This window comes from Phyllostomus discolor, chromosome 7, assembly GCF_004126475.2.
Source record: "Phyllostomus discolor isolate MPI-MPIP mPhyDis1 chromosome 7, mPhyDis1.pri.v3, whole genome shotgun sequence".
Lineage (NCBI taxonomy): Eukaryota > Metazoa > Chordata > Mammalia > Chiroptera > Phyllostomidae > Phyllostomus > Phyllostomus discolor.
In genome coordinates, this window is record NC_040909.2 from 103,465,591 (window position 1) to 103,490,818 (window position 25,228).

Here is a 25,228-nt window from a genome sequence, read left to right on the forward strand (position 1 = left end):
TCACGCCTGGCTGACCTGCCTGAGCTTTGGACACTAAGACGTTCCCTAAATATGAGCCTGGTGCTCCCACTTGAGTCTTCTTTGATGTAGCGCATCATGCAATCCAGCTTAAATTCTAGGACAATTATGATTTTATTCAGGCTGACACCTGTGACTAAAATACAAATTAAGTTTGGATAATGTAAAGACGATGGTTGGACTTCACTTATACTGAGTGACAGGGGATTAGTTGGGTGGGCAGGCACACAGGGCTCAGGCTGGACTCATGCCTTGCTCTTGAACCCTGGTGGCTATTGACTGCTGAGAGAAGCCACACTGGCCCACGCAGAGGTGTCGATGGGATGGCATGAAGAGGTATGCAAAGTGCTGGCACTAGAAAAGTCTTACTTGTTCCAAATGACCCTGAAAGGGAGGATATTCATAACTACCTCCCCATTCCTGCCCTTTCCATCTGAAGGAAGGGCTCACTGTCTTAAGATCTTAGCATAAAGGGAGAAAAAAAAGTCACCTTTCTGCTCAAAATGGGAAGGATATGTATTATATACCTACTAAACATTCACTGTTACAGGCACTTGCTGAGTGTGTTCATGTGCAACCTTGATGTTATGATTGCTACATTTTGTATGAGGAAACTGAGTCTCAGAGAAAGAAAATAATCTGTCCTGGTTCGAAACGACCTTCTGTTCAATTTGGTTCTAAAGTCCTGCTCTTTTTAAAAAGCCAATTTATTAAACAAGCAATTTTCTGAAAATACTAGACTAGTGGAAAACTTAAAAGTATATCTGTTCTTTTCATTTGGTTTCTGTTTCTCTTTTCAAAACACATTTTTCAAATTAACAGGAATATTATTAGAAGAATAAGATGTGTTTATTGTTGCTGCTTCTTGGGTGGTTGTGGTATGCAGCCATGTGATTAAACCCACAGTGAAAGTATGGCAGAGGCCCAGCATGACACATCTAAACGTGTTTGATGGTTTGAACGGGGAATTACCAAGGCTCTGCAAAACTTTAAAACTTTGTGCAAGACTTTGATAGTAAAAAACTATATATATGTACATATAACTGTTTTAAAGTGTAAAGTGCTACCTAACATGCAATGGTCACAAAATTGGATATTCCAGTGTTCACAATGTTCATAAAATTGAATCATTCAAAATTTTAGAAAACTGAAACAAGAAACTTAGTGATTTCTCCACTGCAATGATATCAACAACTAGAGATTCAGCAACTTCAAACCACTAGCAAACTTTAACCAATTATTTCTACCAAGAGCTCTAGGAATATTATTTTACCCATTTGCTGATACCCAAAAGTAAAAATACAAAATTGAGATTAACTGAGTTTTCGGTAATTAATGAATCTCAAGGGGAAAAGGAGGAGAGAGGTGAAGGGAGACTGAGACAGGCATTCAGTAGAAACGTCTTAAATTGTGAATGTTATATAATCTTGATGGAAAAGCCAGGAACTAAAGACTGATTTTCAGGGTGGGCTGACATCAAAAACTGTGTTGTGTATGCTATGGGTATATTTCTTAGAAGTTCTTAGAAGACAGACTGTTTGTAAAATTGTTTTATATAAAATTTAGCTTAATAGTATGAAAATGGAAAAGGCTATGATGATAATATACAAGCAGGTAGCTAGGATTTTTATAATAGATCAGGTAGTCTCAGGCTCATATACCTATATAGACAAAGACATTACTGTCCTAAAATCTGCCTCTTTTGAATATTACATAAAAGGTAGACAAAAAAAAATATGAACTCTAAGAGGATGAATTCAAAAACAGATTACGAGAGATAATAATCTCCCTAGCCCTGAAGGAAAGCAGTGTGTGAATACTTCAAGAGCATACATTGGCCCTGAGCACCCAGACACTGTTCATACATGCCTAATACAGATTTATTTTGGCACCACAAAGTCCCAGTGTGTTTTTTCAAATATTATTTTCTTAAGGCAAAAATATCAAAGAAGGGAGGCAGAAAATAATCTCAAAAAGCAAGCCCAGGAAGAGAGCTGTCATGTTCTGTGTTTCAACTTCACAAAAGAATTCTGAGTAGAGGTGTGAGGCTTTTAAATCTCTTGTCATTCAGGATATGAAATTCTAATCTAGTTGCACGGCCAGTCAAGGCTCAGACTTCATCAAATATGCTGACGAGCTGGAACAGGAGGAGGTTCACTTCCTTACTTCTCGTTTCCATCTTCAGCTGGCACCTCACTTGCAGATCATGAGAGTCATTTGGCTGTGCAAGCTACGAAATTCCAAGATGGGCAGAAGCATGGGCATCGAATCGAGTTCTACCAGGTGAAAAGTTACATCACCCTGCTGTACCTCAGTCTCCTATCTCAGGGAATTGTTGAATTTGATATAAAGCCTATTTATAAGCCCCTGCAATGATACTTGCATTCATCTTGCACTGTGACATCATTTAGTTATCAATAATTTAAACCTAAAAAATGGATTAAAGGGACCCTGAAGGGACATCTCACACATGGAAAACAGAAACAAACTAAAATCTCCAAAATATCAATTCAGTCCTCTTACCTTGTTCTTTGATCTGACGAATTTGCTTCACAGTTTCTTTCAAGATTGCACATTTGTCAGGTTTGAAGTTAAAGTTGTCTATATCGTTAAAATTTGCAAATATCAGCTCTGCAAGTTCTTCGATGTATTTGTTTTCCTGTTCACGATTGCGTTTTTCAGTGCTCCTCTTGGGGCTAAAAAGAAGAAACATGTTTTTATTCTGAATTTTAAAAAGAACTATTATGACAAAGATAAGCCTGTTAAACAAATTCTAATACAAAGATAACCAACAAAAGTTACTTATGTAAACACAGAAATAGTTTGGGGAAAAAACACCTGAATTTGCTCCAAATGTTGCATGTTTTTAAAAAAAGATTAAACTTATCCCAGTTTATTTATTTATTTTGTCCCAGTTTATAATTACACATTTCACTTGTGTGATCATTTTTCCAATGTGCCTAATGTTTCCCACTGACTAGGACTGGGGCAACTTTCCTGGCCCCAGTGCCTAGTACAATGCTTGGCTATGGAATGTACAGTTGAGTAAATAAAGGAATGTTTCAAAAAGTTAAAGGATGTTATGGTTATAAAAATTTAAGTTTATTTAAGGTTAGTAAAAGAAGAAAGGGAAGTTAACCTAGTTAAAAGACGAATAAATAAATTTCAATGGTTTTTGGTAAAGCATAAAAATAATGGAAATAAATCTATATAATTTCATAGACTTTTTTAGGATGTTAGTAATTCAACCAAAGAGCCTTTTTAGATAAGTACCGCTAGAAACAAAAGCGAAACTGACCCAGGATATTTGTTAACTGTCCAAGCTGAATGACATGCAAAATATAAACAAACGGTCCAAGTTCAACTGAAGTTTTAAAAAGTTAATGGAAAGAAAGAAAAAAAAACATTGGTCAAGATCTCCTCATTTTAATTCGATCAACAGCAAACTCAAGAGTTCCTTTTGATAATAACAGTGGGCCTTTTCCCCCTCAAGTAAAGGGCCCACTAAAAGACATTCAAACAATACAATGTATAAGCAATGAAAGTTGGCTAATGTAGCAGCTTTCTGTATTTTTCACAAATTGGCAATATTTTTGTGTAACAGCAATTTATAAAATCTTGTAACTTATAATACATTCCCATATATTGACCTCGAAATATTAGCTTTATTTTCACCAACTAATAAACCTAAGATGGACTACAATTTTTCCACTTTACAGTGGTTACATGATTTGTCCAAGATCACCCAGTGAGTTACTGGTAGAGCAAAGACCAGAATTTGGTTTTCCTAAGTCTCATGTTTATTTCTAGATTCTACTTGATTAAGAATAGGGAAAGGAATGAAGTGGCTTGAATTCATGGAGGAGCCAACTTCCCCTTCTGGACCCCTTACACACACTTCCACCTCCCTGCATCACTCCCCTCCACCACACCCAAGATAAATAAATGACAGGTAGATGAAGGGGGAGCTGTGTTACAAAGCTGGGAGAGCACCAGGGAGAGGGCTGGAGATGCCCGCCCCACCACTGCTCCAGCACAGTGCTGGTTAAGAGAACACCCCTGGGCCGGAACCCTCTCCAGGTTACCAAACTGCCTCCTGGAGGAGGGCTCCTAAGCACTAAAGGCGGTTTGACAGACAGAAGGTTGTGGTTAGCCAGAAGTATTAGGGAATCTAGAGGCAACACACAGGAGCTGGGATGTGGACAGCGGTGACTTAACAGGCTTATTTTGCTTGGCACCTAGAAGGAGAAAAGGAAATATAAAACACTAGCTCTTTGCTCTTTCTCTTTCTCTTCCTCCTTTAATGACTACTTGTAGTCCTCTTCCCTACCATTCCCCATCTCATTGTTTTACTGGCCATTTAATAGAAGTTGTTGTTTTTATCCAAATTTTAAAGTCATTTGCATGATTTTTTTAAATCATCAAAAGAGTGAAGTTTCTCTTCTACCTTTGTTCCCATCCCCCAATATGGATAACAACTCTTACCTGTTTCTAATTATCCTAAAATAATACAAAAGTAGATTCTTATTTTCTTCCCTTTTTATATAAATGACAGTACTTCATAAATGTTTTCTGAACTGTTTTTCTCTCTAACAATATTCTTAAGAGGTTTTTTAATATCAATCCATAAACAGGGTCCACATTCTTTTCAATAGTAACCTGTATTGTATTCCAGGTTATGGATGTTTAAATAGTTTAAATAGCTCCTACAAGCTTTTAAGTTTTTCCTAATCTTTTGAGATTATGCACAATGCTGTAATAAGTAACCCCAAACATACATCATTTTGCCCATGTGAGAGCATATTGTTGGAAAATTCCTAGAAGAGGAACACTGCTAGTTCAGAGAATATGTATTTATAACTTTACAAGATCCTGCTCAATTACCTTGTGTGGAGGCTATAGCAACTTAGATTTCTACCCATAACATATGGCATGGGACTTGCTTTAAAATTATTTGCTTTACTCACTGAAGAGCTATAATTTTTGTCATCAACTCAAAAGCAAGTGTATTTAACATTTCATGCCTTCCTCATTAAAAAAAGAAAAAAATAACAACAAAATCTTGCCTTTATGACATTCTGTGATAGAACAGAAAAGAAAATGTGAAAAACTCAAGATTAAAGAATAAACAGGTTTTAAAAGCCAAGTACACAGAGGATATCAGAAAAATAGGTTTCCTCTTCTTTAATGAATAATAGGATCAGTAAATGATTATCATCTCCAAAACCGTCAGCTAAATAATACATATTCAATTAACTGTCAAGGAGAAAAAACAATCACAACATTTAAATCAGGTGTAAAATCAATGCTACAATATCAAAGAAGCATGCATGTGGCTTTCACGGGCAATAATCATTCTGTTTTGAAGCAAGACTCTAACCTGGGTCCCAGCTGGTCAGGACATTCTTTGCGCTTTCTTGACTCTGCCCTGGACGGGTCAGAGGTGTTTTCTCCCATCCCACTCATCTTGAACACATATCAGCAACTAAAACAGAAAACACAGGGGGAAAGTGAAAAGAGCTGACGATCAAGTGTCTGATCAATTTACCAACAATGAAAAAACTTTGACTTCAATCAGAAATTTGACAACAGTTTTGACAGATGTGCATGTATAACTTCTAACAAAAGGCTGCATTTTTTTTTCACCTTGCTAAAAGTTAAGCAAATGTAAAGGTTACCATTAAAAACAAAAACAAAAACAAGCCTACCTCACTGGAACCATACTCTTTAACCAGGAGTTGTATTTCGTCAGCACCATGAACCACAATCTGCTAGCTCTGGGTTTCTGCTACCAGCCTCCAGTTTCAGGAGCAATCTTTCACCATGTGGAAACTACAGGTGTTGTAAGGGGCTCCGCCCAGTCTCTGTTTTGGGTTAGCCAATGTGAAGTCTGTGCTGCAACTGCTCAGCCACTACAGACAGTCCCGGGAAGAGGCAGTGCCACGGCACTAAGTCAAATGTTTCCAAATCTGAACAGGGAGATATGACACCCCTCTCCTAAACCTGCACAAGGCCTCCCTAAGCAACGGCCCTCCAACAGGAAGTTCTTGCCACCCCACTCCTTCCTGAGTGCTCACGGAGGGCAACTCACTTAACTGAGTACACCTCCCAGCCATGGTTTACTCTCTCACATCCCTGACTCCCTCCCTCCAGGGATTCACCCAAGGGCTTCAAATGCACCAAAAAAAAAAAAAAAAAAAAAAAAAATCAGGTAACATCATTGACCCTAACCAAGGAAGACAACTCAACTACTGGCTCCTGCTGGCTAAAGTCCTTCTAGAGGAAAATAAAAGGGCAGATAATAAGAGAATCAGCAAGTTCACACTGGTCATCATTAGCAGAACCCAAATAATATTTAAATATGCAAAGACCAAGAGCAATAGAAGTGGAGTTCTCAACAAACTAAGCAAAGGGACTAACAAAGATTGTGAGGACAGGGAAGATAGTTGTTATTCAAGGTGTCCAATAACTGCTTAGCTCTCCAAAATAAAATAAATAAATAAATGGAACCTCAAAAAGCTTTAAACAGTATTGAAAGTATTTCCTAGAGTTCTTCTATGCTATTTCCCCCTTCCTTCTGTCCCCCAGGTTGCTAAAATCACCTTCACTGTCCTTTACTTTCTATAGTGGCTTTTCTTTCTTTCCAGATTGGAAAAATCAGAGGGAAGGGCAAGAGAGTAGGTCAAGGATTTGAGAAAGATGCTAGACAGCCAAAGATTCATCAAGAGCAAGGACAAAGAGGAAGGTGGGCTAGGAAAATACCTCCTGAGAGTGACCACTGCATTGCTGTCACCTACCCATCAAACGGACCAGCTGCTCCCATGCTCCCCTCCACGCAAGCTGGGATGCTCAGTCTTACTACACTCTTTCCTTCCGGCCTCAACTCCAACCCAAGGAGGCAGAGGAGTTAGGGTTTTTTTTTTTTGTTTTTTTTTTTAGGAGTCACATGTGAGTAAGAGGAAGAAACACTGTAGCAGCTGAGGGAGGCTGCACCAATTGCACATTGTAGTCACGGGTCACACAGGAGGGACAGTATCTAAAAGTTAAAGCCTGAGCTCCCTGCTGCTGGGAGCAATGTAACATAGTCCCAAGGTCCCATGCTGTTGTCACAATTTTGGGCTGATAATAAGTATAATATGTATTTAGTTACTGATCATTTAGCATTTACTATGGACCAAGAAAAACAAGGCTGTGAGAACCAAGTAGAGCAGAGAAGTAAATGGCCAGCATTCATGTCCAAGGCCACCACTTGGTGGGACCTTAAGAAGCTGTCTCTCCTGCCTGAATGACCACTTTTGTCAAATGAGAGTAGTCAGTAGTATAGGGCCGGTGAGAGGACTAGCAAATGCCAGAACTGGGACTGACACTTAGGCTGACACACTCCTGCTCTTCACTGAAATGTGTGACAAAGGGTCTCTCATCAAATAAGGCATTCTTTCTCTAATCACAGTCACAGGTCAGGTGAGGGAAGCAGTGAGACCTGGACTGCAAGAGCATCCTCACTTGACTCTCCCCCTCACCTGAACATCATTCATTCACCCAGTCTGCCTGCCTGCCGGCCATGGTATGCCAGGCTTATTGCTGCAAGGAGCATGAGGGGGATGTCACTCTCAAGAAGAAAACAAGGAGAGGGGGAGATAAATTCTTTTATAGAAAACGTAAGTGAAAGTAGGTGAATGTGTTATACAATGGTATGCACTCCTCTGTACTGTGACATTCAGGAAAGAAGAACGTTTTGCCTGCCGGCATGGAGGAGGCACTGCACTGGGTCTGAGAACGCACATGAGTTACAAAGAGGGCAGGGGAGCCAGGTGCTGCTGGAAGCATCAAAGCCCACAGGGCAAAGCAAAAGCCTGGACTGGACACCAGACCCTTCCCAAATGATGTGCTACAAACACTCATTTTCTATATTTTTCTTGGAACCATTATTACCAAGGTTTCAACCATGAGCATGTAAGAAAAAATATTACTCAACCAATCTAAGAAAGCTTTTGACAACAACAAAAAAAATTCCAGGGACTTTTCAGCGTGGAAGTAGCCATCTACAAATCATAAGAATTTAAGTAAAATTTTATCACAAAACTATAACCCTCAGTATACAACAAAGTGCCCCATATAATAGGTATTATGTGATCAGTTTGTTAATAAAAATGGCTATTGCCCCTGCCAAAGTCTCGCCATGTATCTTAAGAAATATAGTACTATCAGAAAAATCAGAAAGCTTTTCAATAGACAATTAAAATAAGTGACTGTTTTACTTAAGTTGTATGTCCTCAGTTTTGGGATTTAATATTAGTATTGGCATCATCCACCTTTAAATTCTCCCAATATAGATACCAATAATTGTAACTCTGCATGGAGGGATGGCACTGATGTGTTTCAACAATGGGACTGGAAGATATGGACTGAAGCAAGGAGCTAATGTTTTCTGGTCTATGTGCAGTAAAACCATTTCAGCAGACTGCTTATATTTTATTTGTATCTACTGAAGGCTGGACCACAAACCACTATATTTGTAGCTGTAAAACATCATTAGTTTCCTTTGGAAATGCCAAGTTTTCCCTTTTTTATATGATACCTTAAATACATCCCCTCAAAAATCTAAAAATTTCAGCTTTATAAACATGCTTGCTTCATTATTTTTCTGTATCTGCTCCATATGTCCCTTTTCTGAGCAATTTTTCTGGGCTGTGTATGCCCAGAACCAGTTGCCAACCAACCTTTAAACCACCAATGGAAAAAAAAAACAGGAGTGGGGGCAGTCTGTAGTTACTGGCCAAGGACAGGCGGATGCACCCTGCCAGTCACGGCCATCAGGCTGGGGATGCCCGCTGATCCCCAACACTGCTCCTCAACAGAGTGAAAAAACCAACAGGCTCTCAGGCAGAATAAAAAGGGAGTGAATTCAGGGTTGGAGCAGGGAAAGGAGGAGGGAAAGTAAGGTGACAGCAGGTGGCCGCCAGCTCCTGCACTGTCTCTTGCCCGCCACAGGGCCAAAAGTAGATGTGCCCCTGAAGCAGAATTCATGGCCTGTTCTTCAGTGGACAAGCCAAATGACGAACAGTGAACCTCATTAATGAGGTGTGCTCCAATAGAACTGCGCTGCTCTGATCTAGATGACTCTGACTGATATTCTTCAAGCCCTATGTGACTCTGCTGGCAGTAATGTTAGTGTTTCACCCCAGAATGTGTGGTTGGGGGCTAGGTGAGTTAATTTTTTTTTCCCACTCAAGTAACACAAATGAAAGCCAGAGATAGGTAGATAGGGTAATAGATCACCTAGGTAAACAGAACTATGACTTCTAACGTGCAGGTGCACACAGAAAAATCATCTAAAATAAAAGAAACTATATGGATGGGTGTGTTTCAATACATTTTTGTAGATCAAAGTGAAGTAATACTTTCCAACAAAAAGGTAGGAGGTAAAAAAGTACTGAAGAGTGGCTTTGAAGATTTACAAATTTCATTTTGTAAGCAGGCCTAAACTAAGAGTTTCTTAAATTTTCTGCATTCACAGGAAATTAAAATTCTTGAGCGTTTCACTCTCAATTCTGAAACTGTTCAGTGTAAATCAGAAAAACTGAAAATGACACAAGCAAACTCTTGGGTCGTAACTGATGGTAATTACAGTCATCGAGAACAGTTTCTCCCAGATGTTGGGGAGTTGTAAAAGGACAAGACTGGAAAAGATTCTATTTGTCCCTTCTTGTTATCTACAACAATAGCCCTGCTTTCACTGTGGCAGCACAGCCTCCCCCTCCCACCCCACTGCCCCCAGACCTTAAACAGTTACAGCACAAAAATAACAGGTGTTTTTTTTTTAAGTAACAATATTCTGGGAGGGATGAACAATGCCAGTTAAATCCTTAGCATAATGACAGAAAAGGAAAATAAAATGTTAAACTTCAACACACACACACACACACACACACACAGTATTCTCGCATGGAATTCATCAATGTAACCTATAAGCTAACGAAGCTGCTGCTTACAATACAGCCGCGTACCATTAAAGCTAGTTAATCCTCCAGAATGGATATAAACAATAATGTGGATATTATCTATTATCAGTGCTGGCCATCTTCCAAACAAGGCCTATAAAACCGTCAGATTTATCATACGCTGAACAAATTCAGTAAAAGAATTGGGACAGTAATGTTGCTGAAATGCAAACATAGCAGGCAGTCAAACATCAGGTCCTTATTGCTGGTTCCAAGAAATATTTTTACAAAGTTAGGCCCTCTCTGAAATTCCTTACTTTGAGCTGAAATTTATAATGACATACAAAGTGCTGTTGAAACAACTTCTCTAATCAACACCTACTAGAGGAGGAGCTGCCTGATAAATCATTCAGTTTTTGATATGAGACCAGAAAGGCCTCTACAGCTTCCAAGGCCTTCCAGGTACTCCCTGCCCTCTCTTTACAAGAGATGGTGCATGGCATTGTGGTGTCATCTGCAGTCTGATTCTTCACAAACTTTGTAAAACTAAGAAATGCTGAAATAATATTAAAAGTGAACATAAATCTCTGCTTAGACACGTTCTCATCCCTATTCCATTAAATTCATTATGAAAGAACACTCTGTCAGAGCCCTCCACAACTCAGAAGCCCACAGTTAAAGACACACTATTTCTTTATCAGAAGTGAAAACATTTGTTCATTCTAAACTTGAAACAGTTTCTACCCTCAAAGTATACTGTGTTGCAGAAGGGATCCCTTCATGTTACAAAAGCAAAATTTCTAGGCCAGACCCTGATAAGCATGAGAAACCACAGTAGTATCTAATGCTTAAATATACAAAATCTGCTTTTAGGATAGAGAGGCCTGAGAAAGGTAGAAAACAGAGTGGGCCAACCTTGAAAGTCAGTAATACGATACAGCAGTAGAGACATCAAATTGACAGGGAAGGGAAATATTCTTTCTAAACACTGTCAACTGGACAAAATTACCCAAAGCAAACGCTATTTTGGTAAGACATCAGCTTTTGGCAAAAGCTAAATGAACATTCTGTGCAGTAAATATGCATATTTTGCAAGAATATACTGTTGATTCATACAATCAAGCAAACCAAGAAGCATCACATTTGCAAATACAACATAAGTAGACCTACGAGGATTTACTCAATGCCAGGATGACAGCATGCAGAAAAAAAACAAAAAACAAAAAAATCAAACATTTTCTTTCCACTGGCCAAACAAGGCATGCATTTCACACAGTGATAGAAGATGCTATACAATATTTCAAAAATAAATTTTAACTAGTAAAATAGTATATTATTTCCTCCAAATGTTATTAATTTTTACTAGATTATAAGAACTCTTTAACTTCATCTTTACAGAACACTAGATTGCTTCTTGCTTTTCATACAATAAAGCTTTAATTTACCGCACATACTACAGTTTGTATTTACAGATTCAGACTCACTAAGCTGCATATTGATTCAGTGACAGCAGTTGCAAAGTTCTGAGACTCCCTTCACGTAAACCCAGAATAAAAGGCATCTTACTTAGAAACCTTCTCAGTTTAATTTCACAACTTTTGAGCTCCCATATGTATACCTGACTTTTTAAAACTACATGCAATAAGCCAAACACACACTACTATTACTAGAATACTATTTTTCAATAACACAGCAGTAACAGCTTACTGTTGAAAGGGGATTAAAGAAAATAATATATCCTACAACTACACCCACTCTGCTCCGAGTGAAATGGCTTCAGCACCCACTTCTTCTCTAAGCCTCTCTTACTCCTAGAAACAGTAATAACAGCGTATAAACAAATGTTTACGCTAAAAATTCTTTCCTTTTCAATATGTACCACTCTTAGACTTGCTTTTGTATAATGGCCTTAAAATGGTGTATTAGACAGTGACTCAAAGACATATTCCATTTTCTGACTGAAAGCCAATAATACTCATGAATTTTTTAGCTGGAAGACACTTCAAGATGCCATGGGGAAGACTGTAATAAACACATTAGGCTGCAAATGGGCAGCAGTCGCTCTGGAACACATGCTGCAATAGTCAAATAAATGCTAAATTCATGCTCACTGGCTACACAAATATTTTGCTGTAACGTTTCCATCATTTACATCTCTCTTAAAGAAGGAAAAATCCTCTCAAGCCTTCTTTTGCAGAATTCGGTGCAGAATACTTAAAGTAGTGGGGAGCTGATGTAAACTATCATTACCAGCTGGGGGGAATGTCTGGTCTGACATATCAGGGACACAAGATGGTTTCTACTTTCTGAATTCTCACCAGCTCTGTTCCTTAATATAGCCACTGACTGGGCTGCTTGTATATCCATCGACATCACCGGTGCTGATTTGGCCAGGAATGGCAAGACTAGGTTTTACTAAGGCCTCAAATGAGAAAACGTCTGGGGAAGAAGCTGCATTCCTTGCATAATGCAAACATTCCCCTCCCCGTCAAACCATGTGTACTTAGTCTCTATTAGTATTTGGGAAACCAGTTTTCACTTCCAGCTTAGTATTCTAAGAAGTCATCACAGTAAGAATTACAATGTACAATTGTACTTGTGTTTGAGATACATAGCTTGTCCAGATTAAAAACCAATTATCTTTCATTATTATGAAATCTATTCTAAATTTCTTTAAAAGATTAAAGAAAATGTTCTTATTTATGAGGAAAACTTACTGAAATGGCAAAGACAAGACAGTCTATATTTGCATACAAGTATTTCTATTATTTCAGTTGTAAGAAGTTTTTAAATAAATAAATGAGTGTCCTCTGCTATGTGCTGCTGTTTGATTTGTTTATGCTAACATTTATTGAGTACTGTACTTATGAGTTAAGCATTCTGCATATATTTTCTTGCTTAAAAACCCTCATTTTAATGTTTCTTATGTGCATGCCACGTGTGCGCACACACACGCACACACACACACACACACACACATCTCTTACAGATTATCTAACCTCTCGGACCTATTTCCATAAGTAATTTGCCCATGTCACACAGAAAAATGATGGGATAGGAGTCAAAATCAGGTGTAATCATAATAGCTATCACTTAGGGAATGCTAACTGTCTTGGCAGGCATTCTCTACACACTTTACACACATGAACTCCTTTAGTTCCTGCAACAGCCTATTATTCTCACCATTTCACAGATGAGGAAACTGAGGTACAGGAGAGGTAAAGCAATCTGACCAAGGTCACACAGTTAGGAAATTTTAGAGCTCACCAGAGAATCCAATCAATTCCTTAATTCTTAACCATTGCAACATGAGCACTGAGGAGCCTAAAGCTTCTTAAAATTTATGTTTAAATATAGCTGGTATACAGTATTATATTAGTTTCAGGTGTACACTATAGTAACTCAACATTTACATACCTTACACCTCACTGAGTCTAGTGGTCACTTGTCACTGGGCAAACTTACCAAGGTACTATTGAATATTATCCCCCCTTGAAGAGTATGTGCGTGTATGTAACGGATTGTAAAGGTTGGGGTGGAGAAAAACACCAATTTGTCGTCCCACTTATTTATGCATTCTTTGGGTGCATCTTGTATGTGCCCTGACCAGAGATCAAACCTGCAACCTTGGGTGACACTCTAACCAACTGAGCACTCAGCCAGGGCCTAAAGCAGTATATTTTAATTTAATTTTATGAACAATGAATACATTAATTCCAACACAATTTTCTTTTTGCTAAAAATGCAGTAGTATCAATGTAAAGTACAAAACACTTCTTTCCGTAAAAAATGCACATACTTTAGAACCATTTATCTATTCAATCAATAAATAATACACGGGCAACATTGCAGACATAGGAGATACGGCCTTAACAAAAGACATAAGTCCCTGTTCTCCCGAAACTCACATTCTGGTGCACAAAGGAAACCATGCCTCAGCTTATAAACAGTTATTTTCTGAAGAGAAATGAAGTATTACTGTTATTATTGAATTATTATTAAGTTATTGAAATAACAAAACCAGCTAGGAATTGTCTCTAGTGTACTAAGAATTCTGAATTTCATTCAAAATAGTAAAAGCCTTTTTTTCCAATAGAATCAGAAGTAGTAATTGGTTAATTTCCAAAGTTAGTTATCAAGAGCAGTTCTAGAAAATGATACCTATTACTTTAATCATTTCACTTTAACTTTAAACATAAAAATATACATGAGCATCAGTGTCCATTAAAACTTCACACTGTCTTTCTTGCATAAATCTTATCTGTCATTAAGGCATCATCTACTTTGGCCAATTTTTATTTAAAATAGAGCCAGACACTTAAATTCTTATAAGAGCTTATGAAGTAATGATTTTTATTATGTTTCCCCAATTTTAGATAGATCTGCTGCATATAATTATTTGGGAGCAATTTTTGTCCCTTTGACTGAGTTTTTAAAGCATTTTACCTTAGCTTTTATAGAAACATATGTGTGCTTTCAAACTCAATACTTAATCAGTTATACAACATTTAATTAAATTATGCAATTACAATAACAGGTATAACTGGCATAAACCAGTTTGGATGAGAAGCTGGTTCTTGGTAAGTATGCAAAGCCACTTGTGGAGCAGAAGTGTGGGGTGTCTGCAGTGGCCCACCAGCTCAGGGCAGTAAACAGCAGCATCAGTTCTGTGACTGACAGAGGGGAACACGGGCAGGTGGTTGTTCCAGCCTATCGGTCCCAATGGAGGCTGACAAGAAAAGCAGGATTTACATAGAACTAACCTGGAGTCAGAGATCATTTAATCATTTGCCAAATATTAAATATCTATTAGGTGCCATGCATGGTTCTAGGTATTGAAGGATACAGCAATGAACAAAACAGATTAACTCTTTTGTCTGTGACTCACATTCTGAAGAGAAAGGAGACAGAGTAAAACAAACAAACATTATCTCAGATAGTGATGAGTGCTGTAAAGAAAAATAAGGTACAGTTAGGATAGAGTACAAGGTAGGTGGGGGCGAGGGGTACTATTTTAAATAGGTGATCAGGAAAGTCCTTTTTTGATAGAGTGACATCTGAGCAGAGACCTTTCTAACAGAACTCTCAGGATTCATAACATAATTTATTATGCAACCATTAAAATAAAATTCATGAAAAGCTATGCAATGTAGTGGCTAAGAGCACATCCTCCAGCGTGAATTTTGGTTTGGAACCTCAGGAATACCACATATTAGTTGGGTTAATTATGTTAATTGGTCTCTTTGGACCTAAGTTTCTTCATTTGTAAAACTGCAGAAATAATAATGCATACATTTCTAAGTTTGTTGAGAGTATGAAATCTAAGGGGCACCTATCCAGGGTTTATTTAATAAATGTCAGACATTATTGTATATTGAATGTAATAGCATGTACATGTTTGTGAAATAATGTAAGCTGAATACAGTTGGAGAGAAAAATTAATTTATAGGGAAAATATCAGAAGAAAATTCACCAAAACATCAGTAGTTAAATTTTTTAAATGGTCATTATGAATGTAATTTAATTTTTGTATGTTCCAAATTTCCTTTCATTAACACATCATACTGTTCTGCATTTACAAAGAGAAAGAAAGGAAGGGGGAAGGGGGAAGATGAGAGGGATGCAGGGAGGAGGGAAGGGGCAGAGGGGGAGGGAGAGAGGAAGGAAGGCAGGCTTGGTCATTTTGAACTCATTATTACATCCTCTTTTCCCTAACTTTAAGAAACTTCTCATGTTTTTTTCTCTGATGTGACTCTTTTACAGCAAGTGAGAGAAAAAAACTATGTAAAGCACAAATACCTTCCAGCAAAGGTTAGTAAAACTGCTCTCCTTCCTTAGGAAAACCTCATCCTTCAAGTTCAGCTGAAAAGCCATCCTCTTTATGAAGGCTTCCAAGATTCCACTAAGAGGAAGTACAGGTTCCCTTCTACTTGATCCCCAGCCACGGTACATAAAATTAAAATAACACTTCTTTCTCCTGTATCCTTAGAGCATTCTCTTGGCACCCGCTGTCCTCATGAGCCAGCCTTGCCCAGGCCCTAGATTGGCACACACTGGTGTCTCCCACTCCAGTTTCTGGGTGCCACAGATGAGGCTTAAGACACTCATTTTCCCCTCCCTTTTCTTATTCATGCTTATTTAACTCTGAATTTTCTTATGAGTTCTTTATTCCTACACAAACAGAAAAACAAAGTAGGGGCAAAACTTTTAAGTGTGTCCCAGGGAAAGAGTGTAAGACCCAAATTAAATGCTTGTGGTCCTAGAAGAAATAAGGGATATATTATAGCTCCTTTTGGAAATTTAACATTATATTTCCTTACTAGGGTAAAACCTGTATGACGAGCATTTTTCTGAAATACTCCTTTTTAAAAAAATGTCCTTTCTCTGTTCTTTGCCACTCTTCTACAGAAGTGGAAAATGAGCAAGGAGGAAAACTTGGTTTGGTGGGAGAGCTCTAATTCATTTTTTTTTTTAATGATACAAACACCGACAAGCTTTCTTTTGGTCAGATTATTACAATAACTCTCAGCAGTATTTGAGACAATGGTTGCCATTAAGACTTTAAAAAGGCAGCGCTGGGTGAACAGAGGCCCCTCCCCGTCTGCCCCCCCAATCCAATTTGGTCTTATAAAAATAAGCCAACTTCGCTATTTTTATTTGCAAGTAACATACCTACAGAATGATTTACTGAGATTTACTGGAATTTAGAATGCTAATTTGTAAGATTTTGAAAGAATTTAAAAATTACCTTGGCATATGAAAATATGAGCCAAGACACTCTTTCAAAAGTTGTGTTTTGGTAATTATCAAAATCAACCCTCCTGACTGTAGTTTATGAGAGATATTTCAGCTTCAATTTCAAACCTGGGACACACAAACAGCTTTCAAAAGAAGTACAATCATGCCGCTATTGCGGCGGTTGTACACAGGAGCCCAGTGCTCCGGCTTCGGGATCCGGGGCCAGGGCCAGACTTGAACTTTGTGAAGAGCAGAGAGTTGCCCTGGAGAGCAGTAAATGGAGGGTTTTCTCCCCTTTTACAGCTCCAGGGGGAGAATTACTGGATTTTGTGGAACTAAAATATAACAACTCAAAAATGGTAGCTTCTAACTAGCCCTTGGGTAATTAATACAAATTAAGCCCAAATGAGCTTAAAATGCATTATAAATAATTTAATGAAGGAAATAAGGGTAGTCAAGAATAAACAATGAAAAGATTGAAACAAACTCCTTCTATTGTAGAATTTGCTGCTCTCTACCTTTTTTAAAATTAATCCTAAAACATGTTTATATTGAGAGAGTAAAGATAGCTGTTTTGGAAAAACTACACCTTTGGATAAAAATCTGGAAGACTGCTGGCACCTCATTTAACCATAACAAATAAGTAATAAGCATGAAATAAAACTTGAAAGAAAATAATTGCTTGACATCTCAGAAAGAGCTAACTATATTCCTTTTGTCTGGTACTCAAATCAAAAGGATACGAATTCATTAAGCTGAACCATGAATCCTGGTTCCAACTGGGCCAGATGATGTGAAGAAAACTAAGCTATCAGCAATATCACAACACATAGATGCTCATAACATAGGCGTGTGATTTTTTTAGTTTGGTGTTTTGTTTTTAAGCCAATGTTTCAAAACCTAGAGGAATGAGTACTACTAAGGGCAAAAACATATTTTAGCCCTGGAAAATTAAGTTTTATAAGGTTAAGTTACTAATTGGGTCTCCTTTTGGTATTAAAAATATAACCTAAATTAAGCACAGGCTGCGAACCAAAGTGTTGCAGGTTCGGTTCCCAGTCAGGGCACATGCCTGGGTTGCAGGCCACGGCCCCCAGCAACCGCACATTGATGTTTCTCTTTCTCTCTCTCTCTCTCTCTCTCTCCCTCCCTTCCCTCTCTAAATAAATAAATAAAATCTTAAAAAATATATATTTATATAAACTAAATTAGAAGGTTTTAATTTAAAAATTGATTTGCATTTCTTTCCTTCTGATGTTTAACTGCATTGATAATCCCTGAGGACCTGCTGAGGATGAAGTACTGTGTTCAGTGCACATTGCAATATAATCATTGAGTAAGATACAAAACTTATCTCGAGAAATCAAAGATTTAGGAGGAGAAACAAGTATGGAGCTAACTGACAAAGAATACTGTATACATGAAAAGCATAAAGGACTAATGGGGGGGGATACTTTTTGTTGTGGGGAGCCTTGGCAAAGATTTTGTGTTCACCAGCCTTGGGTTTTAAAGAATGATTATAATTTTTTTTGAATTTTTAAAATATATAATCTGTATCATATAATTTTCTATTACCATTTAGTTCATTTATCACCCCCCCTCCCCCTAGCAATCACCACACAGATTTTATGAATGCCAGAGTTGGGATTTAAAGAATGAGTACAATGTTCAAAATAAAGCTGGGTGGTGGGTGAGATACTACCTGCAGGGCATGAATAAGGGAGTAGTTAATACAGAGCAAGGCTGGGCTGGACTTGCTGGGTGAGGAGGCATGGCCCTGTGACTTGACCCTGGGGAGCCTGGATCTTTCACTCCTCCTCCAGCCTCCTTTCCTCCCAGCTTGCTGTGAGGCCCTGGTGATGGTGCTGGTTGCACCCCACCTAAACCAGGCAGGCACAGAATTCTGCTCTTATGGTGTCATATAGGCACACTCTAGCCCCAGCCAGGGTGACTGAATGAGAAATAAATCTTCTGCGATCTGATGACTGCTGAGGTTTACAAAACACTTCCCTAAACTTTACAGAGAAATTTCCTTGCCCAATAAATGACCTAAATCAGACTAACTCAAGTTTAATTTTCTTCTCCTCTGACAGAGAAGGAAGGAGAGAGATAGGCAAAGTACATTTTATCCACTAAATTCATTTATTTACCATATATTTAACTAAGTATCTAATTTGTAGAGTCAGACTATAGAAAACTTTAAGTGCTTGAGTCTGTGATAGTTCCTGTTGATATAATAAACCATGGGCTCATAAGGGAGCTCCCATAAGACTGTCAGTTGCTCTCTCAACAGAATCATTTTGGGCTAGAAGGGATTGGAATGAAATACTCAAAGTGATGAGAAGCAAGAACCTACCATTAGGGAGGACAGATAGCAAACAAAGGCAGTGAAGAGGCAGAATACATGACCCACGCACTAACTCAGCTGTCCTTGAAATTCTATGTATCTTTCATATTATCTGGGAAAGAGCCTTTGAAACTGTGCTTTCATCCCAAAGCCTGAAAGGCCAGAAAGAGCCCACAGTGCCTAAAGGAAGAAGCCCATTAATATCTTTGGGTACTCACACCCCATCCTGGAAAGCTAGTGCCAGCTTTACCTGTCAATCAACATGTACCTCTTCACCCCCATTCCATCCCGCCAACTATATAAGTCCTTGAACAAAGGACTTGGGGCTTGGCAGGCTAGGCACTCTTGGCTCTGTGACACTTGGCCTCTAGTCATGTGTGTATTTGCCACCCCAGCCTGTGGCCATCCTTACCATGCTTCACCCTGAACCTATGCTTTTCAGTCCCTCATCACCACCTTAGCTAGGGCCCTTCTCTTGCATGAGAACAGATCACCAATAAACCTTGCTTGCATGCTAACAGACTTGCTGATCTGTAATTCTTTATTATTACACACTGGTGAGAAGAATTGAGTTTCTGGGAGTTCCTTCGATAACACTACATACAACCAAGTCTACTTTATGTAGCAAGACGATCATTTAGAACCAAAGGACAGATAAAGGGCTTCTCAGGCAAGAAAAAACTAAAGGAGTATGTAATCACCAAGGCAACAGTATGAGACATGTTAAAGAACTTGCTTCAAGAAATATTGTAGAAGAGAAAAAATAAAAAGGAACAAAGCTAAAAATGAATAAAATGGCAATAAATACATGCCCATCAATTATCACTTTATTGATAGGTATATGGCTTAAATGCTCCAGTCAAAAGACATAGAGTAGCTGAATGGATAAGAAAGCAAGACCCATATATATCCTATTTTACAAGAGACCCACCTCAGAACAAAATACACACAAAGACTGAAAGTAAAGTGATGGAAAAAGATATTTCATGCAAATGGAAATTTAAACAACAACAACAAAAAGCTGTGTTAGTAATACCCTATCTGAAAAAAATAGATTTTAAAACAAAGGCTATAATACTCCTACTATAGGACAACGGACACTCCATAATGATAAAAAGAGCAACCCAACAAGAGGATATAACTCATAAACATTTACGTACCCAAACAATATAGGAACACCTGAATATGTAAAGCAAATCTTGATGGATATAAAGGAACAGATCGACAGTAATAGTTATAGCACAAAATTTTAACACCTCATTGACATCAATAAATAGATCTTCCAAACAGAAAATCAACAATGAAACGGTGGCCTTAAATGACACACTAGATCTGATGAATTTAATTGATATCTTCAGAACATTTCACCCATAAGCAGCAGAGTACACATTCTTTTTAAGCACACATGGAACATTCACTAGCATGGACCAAATGTTAAGACACAAGTTAAGTCTCAATAAATTTAAGAAGACTAAAATCATATCAAGCATATTCTCTGACCATAATGGTATGAAAATAGAAATCAACGGGGGGGGGGGGGGAGAAAAATACACAAAATCATGGAGACTAAATAACGTGTTACTAAATAATGAATGGGTTAATAATGAGATCAAGGATGAAATCAAAAGTTAACCTTTAAAGCAAATGAAAATGAGAACACAACCCAAAATCTATGAGACACACTGAAAGCAGTCCTAAGAAGGAAATTCAGAATTACAGGCCTACTCATAAAACAAGAAAACTCTCAAATAAATAATCTAACTTAAAGGAATTGGGAAAAAACAACAACGAAGTCCAAAGTCAGTAGAATGAAGGAGATAATAAAGATTGGAGGAGAAATAAACAAAGTCTAAAAATTAATTTAAAAAAATACATAAAGCCAAGAGCTGGTTCTTTGAAAAGATTGACAAATTTTTAACCAGACTCATCAAGAAAAAAAGAAAGAGAATCCAATGAATTCAGTTAGAAATGAAAGAGCAGAAGTAACAACTGACATAAAAAAATACAAAGGATTTCAAGTATTACAAACAACTACATATCAACAAATTGAACAATCTGAAATAAATGCATACATTCCTAAAAACATACAGTCTGAATCAGGAACAGTCAGAGAACCTGAGTAGACAAATTATAACTAGTAAAATTAAAGCAGCAATCAAAAAACTCCCAACTATTTAAATAAAAGCTCTGGACCAAATGGCTTCACAGGTGAATTCTACCAACTATTCAAAGAACTAACACTTATTCTATTCCAAAAAAAAAAAAAAAAAAAAAAAAAAAAAATTCAAGGAGGAAAAACTCCCAAGCTTATTTGGTGAAGCCAGCATTATCTTAATTCCAAAATCAGATAAAGACATTGCCAAGAAAGAAAATAATAGGCCAATATCCCTGATGAACATAGATGCTAAAATCTTCTACAGATTATTAGCAAACCAGATCCAGCAACATGATCAAGTGGGATATATTCCAAGGATGCAAGGTTGGTACAATATTCACAAATCAATAAATATAATACACTACATAAACAAAATGAAGGATAAAAACCACATGATCATATCAATAGATACAGAAAAGGCATTTGATAAAATCCAGCACCCATTTATAATAAACCTCTTAATAAAGTGAGAAGAGAATGAATATACCTCAATGTAATAAAAGCCATATATGACAAATCCACACTTCACATCATACTCAATGAAAAAACTAAAAGCATTTTCCTTATGATCCAGAACAAGACAGGGATGTCTGTGCTCACCTCTCTTATTCAACATAGTGCCAGAATTCCTGGCCACCGCAATCAGACAAGAAAAAGCAATAAAAGACATCCAAATGGGAAAGAAATAAGTAAAATTGTCATTATTCTCAGATGACATGGTATTGTATACAGAAAACCCTAAAGACTCCACCAAAAAGCTACTAGAGTTAATAAATCATTTGGCAAAGTAGCAAAATACAAAATTAACATTCAGAAATTGGTGGCATTTCTCTACACCAATAATGAATTATCAGCAAGAAAAACTAAAAAAGAAATCCTTTTTACTATTGCAACAAAAAAAATAGTGTACTAGGAATAAATTTAACCAAGGAGTTAAAAGACTTGTACTTAAAAAACTATAAGACATTAAAGAAAAACTGAGGAAGTAGACATATATACCATGTTCATGGACTGGAAGAATTAACACCATTAAAATGTCCGTATCACCCCAAGCAATATATAGATTCAACCCAATTCCTATTAAAATATCAATGATATATTTCACAGTTCTACAATAAATATTCCAAAAATTTATATGGAACCAAAAAAGACCCTAAGTAGCCTCAGCAATCTTAAGAAAGAACAAAGTTGGAGGGATTACAATACCTGCCATCAAAATATACTGCAAGACTACTCTAATCAAAACAGACTGGTACTAGCATAAGAACAGACACATAGATCAATGGAACAGAATAGAGAGCCCAGAAATCAACCCATGCTAATATGATCACTTAATATTTGGCAAAAGAGGAAAGAGCATAAAATGGAATAAAGACAGTCTCTTCAATAAATGGGGTTGGGAAAATTGAATAGCTACATGCAAAAAATTAAACTAGACCCCCAACTTACACCATAAACAAGAATAAACTCAAATGGATAAAAGACTTAAATGTAAGGCACACAACCATAACAATCCTAGAAGAAAGCACAGGCTATAAAATCTCAGACATCTCTTATGGCAATATTTTTGCCGATATATCTCCTAGGGTACGAGAAACAAAGGAAAAAATAAACAAATGGGACCACATCAAGCGAAAAAAAGAAACCATCAACAAAATGAAAAGGGAACCCACTATATGGGAGAACATATTTGCCAATGATACATCAAATAAGGGATTTATTTCCAAAACATATAAAAAACTCAACACCAGGAAAACAAACAATACAATTAAAAACTGGAAAAAGGACTTGAAACACTTCTCTCAAGAGGACATATGAATGGCCAACAGACATATGAAAAAATGTTCAACATCACTAATCATCAGAGAAATGCAAATTAAAACCACAATGAGATATCACTTCATACCTGCCAGCATGGCTACCATCAATAAATCAACAAACAACAAGTGCTGATGAGGATGTTAAGTAAAGGGAACCCCTGTCCATCATTGGTGGGAATGCAGACTGGTGCAGCCACTATGGAAAACAGTATGGAGTTTCTGCAAAAAATGAAAAATGGAACTGCCTTTTGACCCAGTAATCCATCCCACTTCTGGGAATATACCCCAAAAAACCCCCCAAAACACCATTCAGAAGAATATTTGCACCTCTATATTCATAGTAGTGTTATTTACAATAGCCGAGATCTGGAAATAGCCCAAGTGCCCATCAGTAGATAAGTTGATAAAAAAAGCTGTGGTACACTTCACAATAGAATACTACTCAGCTGTAAAAAGGAGGAACATCTTTCCTTTGGGATAGCATGGATGGACCTGGAGATTATTATCTTAAGTGGAATAAGCCAGTCAGAGAAAGACAAATACCCTATGATCTCACTTAGATGTGGAACCTAATGAACAAAATTAATTGATAAACAAAATAGAATACAGAGACATGGACACATGGAACAGACTGACAGCTGTCAAGGGGGAGAAGGGGTGAAACTGGATGAAAGAAGGTGAAGGGATTAGCCAAAGAACATATATAACAACATACAGATATACAGCACAACGTGGTGATGGCCAGAGGGAAGAGGGTGGGGCAGGAGATGGGTGGAGGCAGGCAAATGGGGTGAAAATGGGGACATCTGTATTAGTATCTACAATGAAAATAAAGGGTAAAAAAACATGGGCTCAATGAAAAGTTTTGAGTCAGAGGTAGGAAAATCACAGTTATGCTAGAAAGATCAAAGATCAGAGTGGTAGAATCATAAATGACACTTCTGGCAGCGTAGAGAGGAGCTGAAGACTAGCTAACAGGATATTGCAAAAGGCCACACATGGTGTAATTTCAGTTATATGAAATATCCAGAATAAGCAAATCCATAGAAACAGAAAGTAGATTAGTGGTTGCCAGGGGCTAAGGGGAAAGGGAAATGGGGAGTGACTGCTAATGAGTAAAGGGTTTCTTCTTGGGTTGATGAAAATGTTCTGAAACTAGAGTGAGTTGATGGCTGAGCAACTTGTAAATTAAAAACCACTGTACCCTTTAAAAATGTGAATTTTATATTATGTGAATTATATCTCAATAAAGCTGTTATTAAAAACAAAAAGCAGCAAAGAACAACAAAAGTCCCAAAGCTGATGCTGATAACCTGGGAAAATTGTGGAACACATGGATGTCTTGCAAGTCTCTAGAAAACACGTTGGCGGTTATGATGAGCCAGGATTGTTCTAACAATAATTTATTCAAAGTGAGTTTTTCTTGTTCTAGTTGCTAGAAGAGTAAAAGTTTTATTTTTAAGTTGTATTTTTGCTTAATAAAGTAATACATGTTTACAGTGGACAATTTAGAAATACAAAATGCTAAAGAATAAAATTGCATGTATTTCTACCACCCAGAGAATCACCATTAACTATAAAAAAATTTCTGCTCAGTATTTTAAAATGTTGTGTGTGTATATATATATATATATATATACAATTAAACACAAACTGTATAGAGTTAGTGCGGCTTAATGATGGGAACACATACTGAGAAACGTGTCATTAGACAATTTCGTTATTGTGCAAACATCAGAGAGTGCACGTACACAAACCTAGATGGGGCAGCCTACCATACACCTAGGTTAGATGGACAGCCTACTGTTCTAGGCTATAAGCCTGTAGAGCAGGTCAGTGCACAAAACGACACAAGATTAAATCAAGAGCAAGAGAAAATGATGTAATTGAGACTCAGTAAACACAAAGATGTGTGGGGTTGCTGGCAGCCTAACATGGCATATTGTTTTACAGAAAAGTGTTTTTTATTAGTAGAAAGAGTATGTTCTAAAATAACAATAAGAAGTACAATATAGTAAATACATAAACCAGTACAATGGAAATTTATCATCACTATGAAGTATCATGCACTGGACATAATTGTATGTGCTATACTTTTATATGACTGGCAGTGCAGTAGGTTCGTGACAACAGCATATGAGTAACATGCTGTATATGATGTTATGATGTCACTAGGTGATAGGAGCTGGAATTTTCCAGCTCCATCACA

General features: G+C 37.4%; 1 protein-coding gene across 4 annotated transcripts in view; it reads right to left on the bottom strand.

Moving 5' to 3' along the window:
• NCOA2 (nuclear receptor coactivator 2) overlaps window positions 1–25,228 on the bottom strand; it is a 284,984-nt gene that overhangs the window by 92,488 nt on the left and 167,268 nt on the right. For 3 of the 4 annotated variants that reach the window (XM_036031204.1, XM_028533654.2, XM_028533652.2), the window contains 2 exons: window positions 5,399–5,503; window positions 2,542–2,714 (listed from right to left, as the gene is read on the bottom strand). In XM_036031204.1, the coding sequence (XP_035887097.1) occupies window positions 2,542–2,714; window positions 5,399–5,484 (259 nt within the window). In that variant the 5' untranslated portion in view covers window positions 5,485–5,503. Of the gene's footprint in view, window positions 1–2,541; window positions 2,715–5,398; window positions 5,504–5,726; window positions 5,834–25,228 lie in introns of those variants that run through there. The other variant, XM_036031203.1, reaches the window with a different exon arrangement.